Genomic DNA, 12,188 nt, shown 5'->3' on the forward strand with positions numbered 1-12,188 from the left:
TTTCTGTTTTTTAAAAGTTACCTTTATTACGGAGGTGACCATTCTGGAGGGCAGGCTCTGGCCCTGTGCTGCAGCGGCCATGTTGGCAATGGTGCTGAGGTGGTTCATCTGGTTCATCGCCATGGTGACAGAGGCTGGGGGCAGGCTGACGGGGATCAGGGGGTGTGGCATCATCATGAAGGGGAGTTCCAGGCCTGAGACACATGAAGAGGTCGTTGGTTACTCAATGATGCATATTATGAGTGAGCTATCCACTGGGGAAACTTCAGAGGCTCTGGCTAAAAAAAACTCAAGACCTGCCACTGTTAATTCAGCAATCAGTAATTCCCACTACTGAGATACCCTTTAAAAATGGTGTCCAATAACACTAAAGCTTTACACTGCCATCCATTAGGAAAAAAAAATGAATAATTCAAATTAATAGCTTCTCTGGTGTCTTTTCATGTTAACATAATACACATAAATGTTTTACAACATATGTTAATAATAGATACTACTGTAATAATAATAATAAAGAAAAACGGGCATGATAACTATATACACAGTCATTCAAAGACCAAAGTTTACACAGCAATAAAGATGCATCAATTATTCCGTGATGAATAAAAAGGGCACGTTATGGAAATTATTTCAATATTTACATATAAAAAAATATCTCTGTGAATACAAAAGCAATCTTGAAAGCCATTACCCAAATGACTAGTTAAATGTGCTAATGACAAACAAGTACCGTCAGACCACAGTATGGCAATGACTTCAGGCTAATTAAAGCAGCCTATATTCCAGACCAGAGAGAGAGCGCCACCAAAAAGAGTAAAGACACTTTCAGCTCGTACAATAATGGGATTTTCATTTCTTTCTTTTTAATGTGCACACAAATTATTCCATTACAAGATCAGAGATGTCTTACAAATGTTTTAAATTATTCAATTGCAGTCTGGCAATAGAAGCCTAATTGGGAAAATGGAAAGCATTAGTAGTCCGAAATGTAAAGAATGTCTTATAAAGATACCATAGGGGGTTTAGTACTTAGTCAAACTGCGGCCCAGCACTGTGCTTCTGAATGGCTTAATGAAAACAAGCCAACTTTCAAAGGACACGAGCGCAGACAGAAGGTCAAAGCTAGGTGTCTGTACTCTTTCCCCCCCCCCCCGAAAAAAACACGCCACCCGCCTTCCTCCTCCTCTGCTCTATGGGGACTTTGAACTGGCAGGATCAAAAGTGACTGGGAACAGTTTGGTCTCATTCCTCCGCCACTCAGATGCTATTCCTCAAATGCTTTAAAGAAAACCTCACAGACACTATTGGATCTGATTGAGCCTCTCTGTTGATTTTTCACTCCTTTTTTCTCTTTTTCTTGGCAGCTTGGTTCAAGGTAAAAAAGAAAAGAAAGCAGCGTGAAAGAAAGAGGGAAAAAAGATTCTGCACTACAGAAAGCTGATCCACAAAACAACTCCACTCTTTTTTTTTTGACAACACATCAGTAGCCAAAGGGCAAGGAGATCTGCATGGCGACGCCTCTAAAGAGAAGGACACTGGTTCAAAATGAAAGGACATGAGAAGTACTCCTCTCTGTCATTCCCCTCCATCCAAAAGAAGCATTGATTTCCATAAGAAAGATGGCATGCAGTTTCTCAGTGGCGAGTATTCCCAAACAATATAAAGCAGTGGAGATTAAAGAAAGGCGGAAGCCAAGCAGCACCTTGTATCAGCGCCTCTGCTGTAGCTCAGACTGAATCAATTACCACTCAGCAGGCTAAGCTCAATTAAAAAACACCACAGAGGGCCTGATTGCGGGGGTACTTACTGTAGGACAACATGGGGAGGTTTAGGCTACCTATCAGCCTTTCAAGGCCACTCAAGGGCCAGAGTGAAGAGACTTATTTTGCCTTTGAGGTGGATGCATTACACCCATTCAATCAAACACAGCTACACGTATACATGCACATGGACAGATTGAAATACATCAATAAACAAAGTGGCCAATCCTCTAAAATAATACAAGGCTAGTGTTAGTCACAATCTTCTTTGCGTTTTGTTACATCTTGTACTCGATGGCATTATGAATTTCTGTGATGTGTCTCCACCTGAGAGAGCCCTGGGGGGAAACACTGGACCTCTGTTCTCTCTAAGTGGTATTAGTCTCGCTTTCAGTGCCTGTCCAGCCCCTTTCGTGTCGCCCCATCCTAAAGCGCTGTTTCTCCCAGAAAGGCCCATTCAGGGTACTGTAGGGGAATGTGCCACGAACCAAGAGGGTGCACCAAATCCTTTTATTTGTGGCTGAAAAGAGCCAGGTGAGGAGGATATTGGTTTATTCACAAAATCTGCCTTTTCTGCACAAGTGTTTTTGATTTAGTTCCCATGCACTTACTTTTCAATTGCTTGGTTTTGTTCTTGCTAAATAAAGCAATTGCAGAACTTTGGAACACTGAGCAGGGATTTCTTTTTGAAAAACAGAATCAAAACACATTAGTCAGACTCATTAATCACCTAGATATTGTGTAGATACTCCATTGGGCAAACTGTTAGAAACATACTTGTCAGTTTGTGTTTATCTCTGATAGAGAAGTTCAGAGCTGATGAGAGGTGAATTCCCACAAGCCCCCCTCTCTGCTGAAGGGCATAAACAATGCATTTGCAGTAATTTACCTGAAGTAAGCCTGAGGGACCTGTAAAGGTGAACTCCTATTTACCATCATTAAAACTACAAATCACTTAATACCAATATAAACAGCTCAGCTATTATGTCGTGCAGTGCTCGGGAGTTCACGCATGGATAAGCAAAGATCTGAATCACGGAGGATGAATGGAATGAATTAAAACAGCCCTTGGTAACGGCGTGATTAAAAAGCTGTTACATCAGAACCAAACCGCACGGCTGACGGTAGGTCCGACACTTAAAAGCATCACACCGAAAAAAGATTGAATGTTGAATGCTTTAAAATGATTAAAAAGAGAGCAGTAATTTATTTTGATGACAGAAATGATAACCTGCAGTGATTTGTGCAGCAGTTAATCTTCATCTAAACAGGACTTTCTGGACGTGTAACCCTGCGGAGGAAAATAAGAAAAAAGGAACTAAGCCATTGTCATTGAAAATGGTACGGAGGTAGCAGCCAGCCCCTTACCCTTAACTCTGTTGTGGACAGATTTCCCCTGACAAAAATTAAACTAGCTCCTACTTGGCACTTTATTATCTCTTCAACTGAATGATTTATTGTTTGTGGAGCGAAAGAACCAAAGAGAGGGGGAAGATTACATTTCCAGCCAAAGCTCAGGCTTGATCTTGTTTTTTACTCCCTCTGTCCAGGAAAAAAGCTCCCGACAAACAATAATGTCAGCTGTAATTGATCGGAGGTCGCCGGCTGGGCCTGCAGTAAAAGCGCACTATTTAAGCGACAATCGGCCCTCCGCTCTTCAGACGCTGGCTAATGAAGCTGTCTGTCTTGGCTATTTACCTTCTCTTAAATGGAAGGGGAGAGATGTACTGTAAGAGACAGGGCTGGAGAGGATCTGCCTCCCGCTCCTGTGAAATAGGACCCGCACATGCCTCAGGAATGTATAATTGGTTGGCGCAGCCAAAGCTGGGGATCCGGTGCTAATTAAATGACTTGTTTAAAGCCTATCTGTCTTTGTTTGGGAGGCTCTGGGCTTCAGAACAATGCATTGTAAATGCTGTTGTCAAACAAACATTCCTGGTTATCCTTTGATTTGAATTGAACAAGACAAAGGGCTGATTTGCTTAGCGCTAAGCCTTTTGGTTTTCATGGTGTTGAGATATTTTTTTTCCTCTTCTGATCTGTCAAACTGAACAGGACCATTCCAGTCAAGCAGTTAAATGCACTGACTGAGTGCACAATGCATATGCAGTCCGCCACAGAAAAACAATCTTGGTTTTCCTCCTAATTGCCATAGTAAAATGGCCCCATGTCGTGTACGTATTTCTCCAACAAAGGTGAGGCGGCGGTGCACACACATGGAGAGTCTTTGTTGTGGTCGTATCACGGATTTGCACACCAGTCCCAAAAGGAAATGAATGGCTCATGAAAAAGTGTCTGTCATGCCGCAAGACATTTAGAGGTCTTTCCATAGCACTAATCAGCTATTCATCTTTACTATAACTATTAATCTCCTCCAAAATCAGAAGCACGGCCACGTGAGATGGAGGGAGCCATATAGCCGTTAGATCAAACATAAGACACAGCCTCTATAAATATGTTGTCTGGCATTGTGCAGCCACTTTACACAAAACAAGCGCATGGTTACATATGCGCAGACACACAACTGCTTCCACATTTCACACACACATACACGCAAACAAGAAGGAAAAAAAAAGACACACGCAGATGGCAGGTTCAGTCAAGGCTGGTGAGTCCTGTTTCTCATTAAAATGGGGGGAGAGAGGAAGGTATTGAGCTTTGATGTAGCCACCCACAGCTTCTCAGTGTCATTGAATGAAACTTTGAAGCCTTTTGTGTTTACGCACTTAATGTTGATAATAAAGCAAACATCTTGCCTTTGTTAAATACCTGCTTCACACACACACACGCACACGCACACACACACACACACACACACACACACACACACACACACACACACACACACACACACACACACACACACACACACACACACACACACACACACACACACACACACACACACACACACACACACACACACACACACACACACACACACACACACACACACACACACACACACACACACACACACACACACACACACAACGAATACATCTTGCGTTAACAAGGAGAGGTAAACATGAAAACACATACGGGTACGCGCTCGGACAATGTAGATAACTGTGTGTAGGTACATACACACATGGAGCCAGCCAAATATAAAAACACAGGCAAACAGAATCCTTTACATTCAAAGAGCCATGATGATTGGAAACATTTCAAGCTAATTCACATCAACAAACAACATGTGTTTTGCATGCCAGGATAAAGAGAAACACTTTCCAATGATTCAGGTACGGGAAGATTTCCTGCCAAGATGGCTAATGTAATGAAATGTAAGAGAAGCCATGATAAGAAAACATTTCTGGTTTGATGAGGTAACATAATTGCTTTCCTACTCAAACCGCTGGAGTGTAACATGTGGTAGAAATGATCAAGGAGACAGACAGAGGTGTTTGTCCTTTAAGTGTATAAAATCTAAAGCAGGCAACTTTTATAGGATAATTCCAATCCTCGGCTCTAATGGCATGCATTCCTTGTGAAAATTGAAAGATCAATCATCTCCCTGACAGATCTGTTGTGAAAAAAGTTCTTCCCATCTTTGAAGAGAAAATGCTAAACACGTCTCGCCATCGCCCCCACCCGCTCTCGCCCGTTTTAGCTGTCTATTTGTCTCTTTGCTGAAAATGTTAACGAACAGGGCAATAATCAAGCCATATGCTTGCATGTGGCAAATCTCATTACAGTAAATGACCTTTACCAACCCATGCCAACATCCTTGTGCTTCATAACACAGAGCGCATAGAGTGGGGGAGACAATGGTGGCTTTAGTTAACGCAATCATGCACATGGCTGGGGGTGGCCAGGACAGCCAGGCCTTCAGGACACATTAGCAAACGCAGTTCGCTTCTCTAATTTGGGTCGGAACCAAGCTCACTTTACATTTGTCACACATCACTCTTGATAAATGCACAACATCGGCACAAGAGCACCGACATCTGATCACGATAAGCCGTGGCACAGATAGTGCTGTGAGCAGAAGGAGAGGAGAGATATTACTAGCAGCTGTTACTACTGCGGGTGCAATATATTCAAGCCCAATCAATAAAGCTCCTACAGACAGTGACACCCAAGCAGACAGAGGAATCATTTTCATCTGATACTTAGCAAAGGCTCCCCTTTTAAAAAGATTGCTTTCAGTCAATGACAACCAGTTGTCATTTGACTAAGGCACCTGAAATGAAATATATTGACGAGCGTTATCAATCACGGCCCACTCTGCCGTCATATCACTTTGGTGGGAAAAGAGGGAGTGTGGGGGGGATCAGTTTGCATGTGGTCATCAGATCATCTGTTTTAATTACAAAATTAGCATCCCTACCTCCTGTCTTCTCACTTCCTTCATTACAATCACCTCCTGAGAGACAATCAGTAATGCGGTGTATAGTGTACAGAAGTGCTAATGAGTTCAAGGTGAAAGTACAGGAATGTAAATGTTGTATTAGTTATTTCCAACAATGTTTGGATTCAATTGAAGTACAGAAATGACATTTCAGGACAGAAATGAAAACGAATGTTGTTGTTTCAATTATTTTGTTGGAATGACTATTTTGTTTGGGGTTCTAAACACCATTTATCAAGAAATACCTTCCTCTGTTTGTTCACACTGTGAAGGACATGCTGAGATTGTGAAATTCCTTAACATTGTTTGAACTTGCTCTACTCTCTCCCTCTTTATCTTGGTCCCAGAGGAGGAGCTGTGTGATGCTGAAGATGTCTGGCCTCAGTATGGCTGATAGCTCTATTTGGATGAGGGTTCCCATATCATAATTGAGAAAAAACACCTTTGGGTTCAGGCAACCGACAGAGTGCTTTTGTGGAACTGAACCAACAATTTCCATCACACAAATGCTCTTTGATTCTCGCCCTGATTACAGCCCAGTCCGGCGATGTTACATTTTCACAGGGTGATCACAGTGAAAGAGTCATTTTGTTGTTCTAACCCTTGTATTCTATTATTACTGGTATTGTTTACACCGTAATGTTATTACTCTATGCTAATGGCATTAGATACCCAGGCTGCACTGCACCATCTTAGCTGTGTGTGCGAAAACTGTTCAAAAATCCATGCAATTACACAACGTGCATATTTCACATTATCCCAACCTGTGAAAGCTCATCATCACCGAAAGGTTGAATGTCATTTATTACACGTATCACATTTACACCAAGTGACATTGTCTTTTCAAATTTTGTTGATCTCTTCACTTTCAAAGGTCAGCCCCTTCCCTGGCTAAATTCAACCTGACAGAGAATAGTGAGGAGGGGACAGCCGAACGCATGCATCACCCCCGCATCAAAGCGCTCCAAATTAATCTATCCAATTAATGAAGAATGAGGCGTAATGTTGATGAGGGATGACAACTCGACTGGTCAGTTGTTTTTATAGCTCTGCTGCTGCGGATTGTGAACTAACCACAAGAGACAATCAAAGAATATTTCTGAGGCGTGAGATTTGCCTAGCATCTTGTCTCCTTGTGTCTGTTTCTCTATAAAAAAGCAGCAACTCCGCTGCCACTCAAAAATGATAGAACTTGATATGGATCATTACGGAAATAATGTTTAATCAATCCCCCCTGTTATTGTAATCTATTTCTGCAGTTGTCTGCGTTTGTGTATTTTGTAGCAACACCAGTGTGCCTCACAATTTCCCAATCATGCATATTCAAGTATTACGCTGATGCTTAACAGGCGACGCAACTGGAATTAGAACGAGGACATTAGACTTCATTAAAAAGAGAAATGATTATCAGGTTTATCTTTTGAAATGTCTATTAAAATGTGTGTGTCGTTCTTCACTTATCTGTCACCTGGCTCCCATGAGCCTGGCAGACTAATAGAGAGATGGTGAGGGCCAAAGCCCAAGAGAGAGACAGAGACCCATCAAGCTCTTTACTCAGGCTGGAAGGCTGTCTGTCTGCTCTGCCACTCTCTGTCTCGCTCAGTCTCATTCAGTTAATACCACTTCCCCCTTTTCCCAAACACCTGCAGCTTAAACGGTTACGGACCCTATTTTGTCCAGCCTTGTTATCGGACTATAGAAAATAAAAACAAACCCCATTGTAATTGCATACATCTGGCACGACAATAATATGTCGCAGTACAGGAGGTGTTATGATATGTTCTTGAAATGAATTCTATTCAGCCTATGGCTACAATCTAGTCTCTCTCAAGAGCTTCGGCTGACAAAGGCTCCCACAAGAGAGCTAGAAAGGAAGATGGATGAAGTTGCCCCTAGATACTCATATCAGGTCAGTATGTGCTTTATCCCCTAATGGTTAAGGTTAGGATTGAGTAGGGGGTTATAGTAGATCTGAGCCCGAGGGCCAATATACTGTCTAGAGGAGCAGGAAGTAGCCACCATCCTCCATCATGGCCCACATTTAGCGCGCCGGGCCACCAGCACTAGTGCAGCTAGCAGGTTGGAGCGCGGAGCTAGCTAGTTGGACGTGTCCTTCCACCCAGAGAGCTTTATTATTAGAAAGGACATAAACAGACTAATTAAATCGCAGCAGTGGAGCTGGGCTGACAGCTGGCGCAGAGAGTGTGACCAAACAGATCCTATCAAAGTGCAGGAGCAGTGTCTCTATATGCGGACTGCTTTGTGTGCATGATTGTCTCTCTGTTGACACGCACGTCAGTATGTTCTGAAAGTATACATATGTGTGTGGCTGCCTATTTAAACCCATTTTACACTTGTGTTTATTTTATAATTGATGAGTATTATTTTTTTCCCACTGTGATTTTCATTCATACACACTTAATGTCATCTTAATGTATTATTATTATCTGCCTATTGCAGAGCACATTGACTCACTGATACGATCCAAAATGGTACAAATGCTATCCAGCCGAGCAATAAACACTCCAGTAATTAGTGCCTGGTCTCCAGGCTGACTCCACTCAGCTCTGCAGCATGGCCAAGCACGGACCCCATATAGAGAGGAGCCTAGTTATGCATTGATCTTCGAAAATTAAGGCTAACTGCCCCAGATTGCAGCGTCTTGATGTACCTTCTGGATGAGAAATGTACTATACCCGTATTGTTTGTAGAGTAAACAGGATGATTTGGACTGGCTGTGCTTTAAAATGAATACATCTTGAATAATTAATGAAGGCCCCTTAAAGCGTTGTTATCTGTGTGACCGCAAACGTAAAACCACTGATGATGGGAAAATATGGTTTTAACAAGTCAATAATGGTGAGTGCAACAAGAACAGCCTAATCAATGAGGCTGCAACGTTTGCAAACAAGGACTTGAATTATAACGCCAATAATTGATCTCTTCCATTTTTCCCCTCTCTCCTTCGTGTGATGTCATTGTTTATTGATTGCTTCCTGCCAGCGAGGGATGATGGGAAGTTTCAGAGTTTGTTTTTGCTCTGACTTTTGCCCCCCCCCCTTTTCCTTCCCCACCACCTTTCCCTCCTTTCTCCCCCATAACCCCCCTTCTCCATTTGAAATTTGCAAGCTGTAGCACCAGCTTAACCAAAAAGGATTAAGTCCCATACCCAACTGAGAACACAGATAATGCTCAGTAATTGGTAAAAAATGAAGATGAATGGGACAGCTAGATAAGGACCAATTAGCTGCTGGGAGTGTACAGCTGTGGTCTCCTCACAGAATGCTCTCAGGGGCCAAGGCCCCCTCTTTCTCTATCACGCAAGCATGCGTGCATACACACACGCGCACTAACACACACATACAAACATGCATATGCACACTCGCAAACATACAAGCATGAGGGCGGGGCTTGCAGAAATTAGCCTGATGACCCTGGGAAGACAGAATGATGCTTCCTCATCATCTCACCCAGAACCTCTTCTCTCAACTCTCCGTCAGGCAGCACTCCAGGTACCTGTCACCAGCCGTCCAGCTCCAGCCGAGCATGTGGGCCACAGCCTGGACCGGAGCCACAGATGTGAGACAAAAGGGCTGAAAAAGTGCTGCAGAATGTAACTGCCTCTGGTATTATGGGTTGAGGGTGAATTAAAAATGTACATCAACAAACAGGGCAGGGCAATACATTGGTATAATATATATGTCCTGAAATGAGACCCTGCATCTACATAGATTTTGGAAATTGAAAGTCGTCGTAAGTGTCCTGGTTTTAAAGGCTGCATTAAAGTGAATTATTTAATTTGTTTTAATTACCAAACTGTTCTAACTGCCTTTCCCACTTAGTCAATAAATCCACATCACTGATGATTATTCATTTACATTTTTTTTTATTTTGTCTTTTTCCTTTCTTTATAGGTTAATATACATAGGAGCTCATTTACATTTTCATTGTGAAAATATGTTGTAAATGCTGCAAACCTACAATACTGGTTTTCAAGTTTTATTTAAAACAAATGGTATTACATATATCTTTTCCATAGTGCCCAGCCCTATAGCAGGGGCTGTTGTGTCTTTTCTTTTTACTCGGGCTGTTACTGTGGTCTGCATGTCGTGGCATCATCTGGCTGATGACAGTAGAATTCCCATATCTAATTACAGGCAGGATTTCAGCTCCATTAGAGTTGTGTGGTGAGGAGTCAGATGAGTGGCAGGGCAGCACCCAGTGGCCAAAGAAAGACAGAGGGCGAAAGACGGATAAATAGTTGAGACAGAGTAAAAAAAAAAAAGAGGACTGGGTTGAACACTGCCTTATCTTTTCTTTACACTGCTTGTCTAAGAAACACTTTATTTTCCTTTGGCGGCTGAAAAAAAAGCAATTCCTTCTCTTGAAATTGGCAGGTGTTTGTTAGTGGGCAGCTGACAATATTTTCTCTCCCAGTAATGAAGGTTGTGGCTGGGGTCAATGCACTGGGGGGGAATGGCGGGCTGTTTATCCCCCTAAAGGCCCAGCGCCACACATGTTTTGCTTGGTCTGTGATCTGTAATTGTGGCATTTCCTGAGAGGCGCAGGAACAATCCACATTGTGCTTTGAGAGGGTTCCCTCTGCCCGACTAAAGGCCGAGAGGGAAAATCAAACCAAGACACCTTTTTCTCTTTTTAAACATTTTTATTTTGCTCCATCACAATATCTCTATCTTAATATATGTATATCTGTCTCTCCCTCAATTACTCCCACACAGATATCTATTCCTTTCTTCCCTTCTCACTCCGGATGTTTGGCTATTTTGAGTCGAACTGGCTGTTTTTTCCTTATAATTAATAACATTGACGCAAACAGGAAGGTCTAATTGTAATGAATATTTAATGCGATGGAGAAACATTAGCCTGTTCAATTTACATCAACACAAAGACAGCGACGGGCAATCCAACTCTACAAACAGAACAGAGTGTCCTTCACTGGCTGGCTCTGTTGTGCTTTGCTTTAAGCTCTTCACAAAGATCTGCTTCAGACAAACACTGAGATGAGGCACCTGTATTTTAGCCTGAGGAGAGTTTTATTTTCCAATGGGGTTCATGTAGAAGCTCTTACTGATTAAAAGGATCTATGTCCTTCGTGGTATTATCAAAAGCATGCTCATTATCATATCAATTCCTATCATGGTTGGTAATATCATTTGTTTAGGTAAACACATCCGTTTGTGTGAGTCTTAGTTTAAGCTTGTTGATTATAACACTGCAGTCCATGCAGCTATGGTCTGAGAGAGAACAGTATGAAGTCATGCCCTACCCAGAACTGTAAAGAAAACAGACCAACATAGCTTCACCCAAATACAGTTCCCTTTCTGCCCACTCCATGCTATATCAGTCAAGTGATTTATATGTTTGGATTGCTATGTGATAATGGGCTTGAGAGCTGGACATATTAGGCATTCACGCTCCAAAATAGTTTTTGAAAGCAGCCTCGAGTCGACACCAATTCTCAAATCGTGTAAGTCGGTTATTACTTGTTAAATTACAAAATGCTTTTGATGGAAAATAAACATGTGAGTGGCTGCCTGGGGCGAGATGAAGAAGACAGCATGCTGCTCGCTGTGTTTCACGGCCCTGTGTTGCCGAGCAGGCCATATTTCTCCGGCGTATTATCAGGATGACTCCTGCTGGCCACCCTGTCACAGGAGAGTGCTTGATATAAACAAGAGATTGCTGCGACACCCAGCAATCAATATTAGGATGGTTTCAGTACCAAACATCATTTGTCTCAGCGACCATTCCTTTGACCAAACGAAGCATTAATTCAAATCATAAATCTGAGCTGATTTAAATCCGAGGAGAGTGAGGGAGAGAGAGAAGCCCCTGTCTGACTGCCTGCCCCTAATGATTTATTTTCTACATTTCTGCGAGCGAGAGATTTGTCCATACTCACTGACAGGTCACCTTCAAACGCCAGTGGCAGACTGTTCATCACCATGCAGACGAGCATCTCATCGCTGCGAGTAAATATTAAAGGAAAAGAATCCAATTGATTGTGGATGGGGCCGAGAGGCGTCACTGCCATATATTTCACTCAGAGAGCTAAT

At 42.5% G+C, this 12,188-nt stretch overlaps 1 protein-coding gene across 1 annotated transcript in view; it reads right to left on the reverse strand.

Moving 5' to 3' along the window:
- dachd (dachshund d) overlaps nt 1-12,188 on the reverse strand; it is a 118,091-nt gene that overhangs the window by 29,954 nt on the left and 75,949 nt on the right. Inside the window, exon 7 of the mRNA XM_079666386.1 lies at nt 21-194. Coding sequence (XP_079522512.1) covers nt 21-194 — 174 coding nt within the window. The remainder of the gene's footprint in view (nt 1-20; nt 195-12,188) is intronic.

Source organism: Notothenia rossii (genome assembly GCF_949606895.1).
Source record: "Notothenia rossii genome assembly, chromosome: 2".
NCBI classification, from domain to species: Eukaryota; Metazoa; Chordata; class Actinopteri; order Perciformes; family Nototheniidae; genus Notothenia; species Notothenia rossii.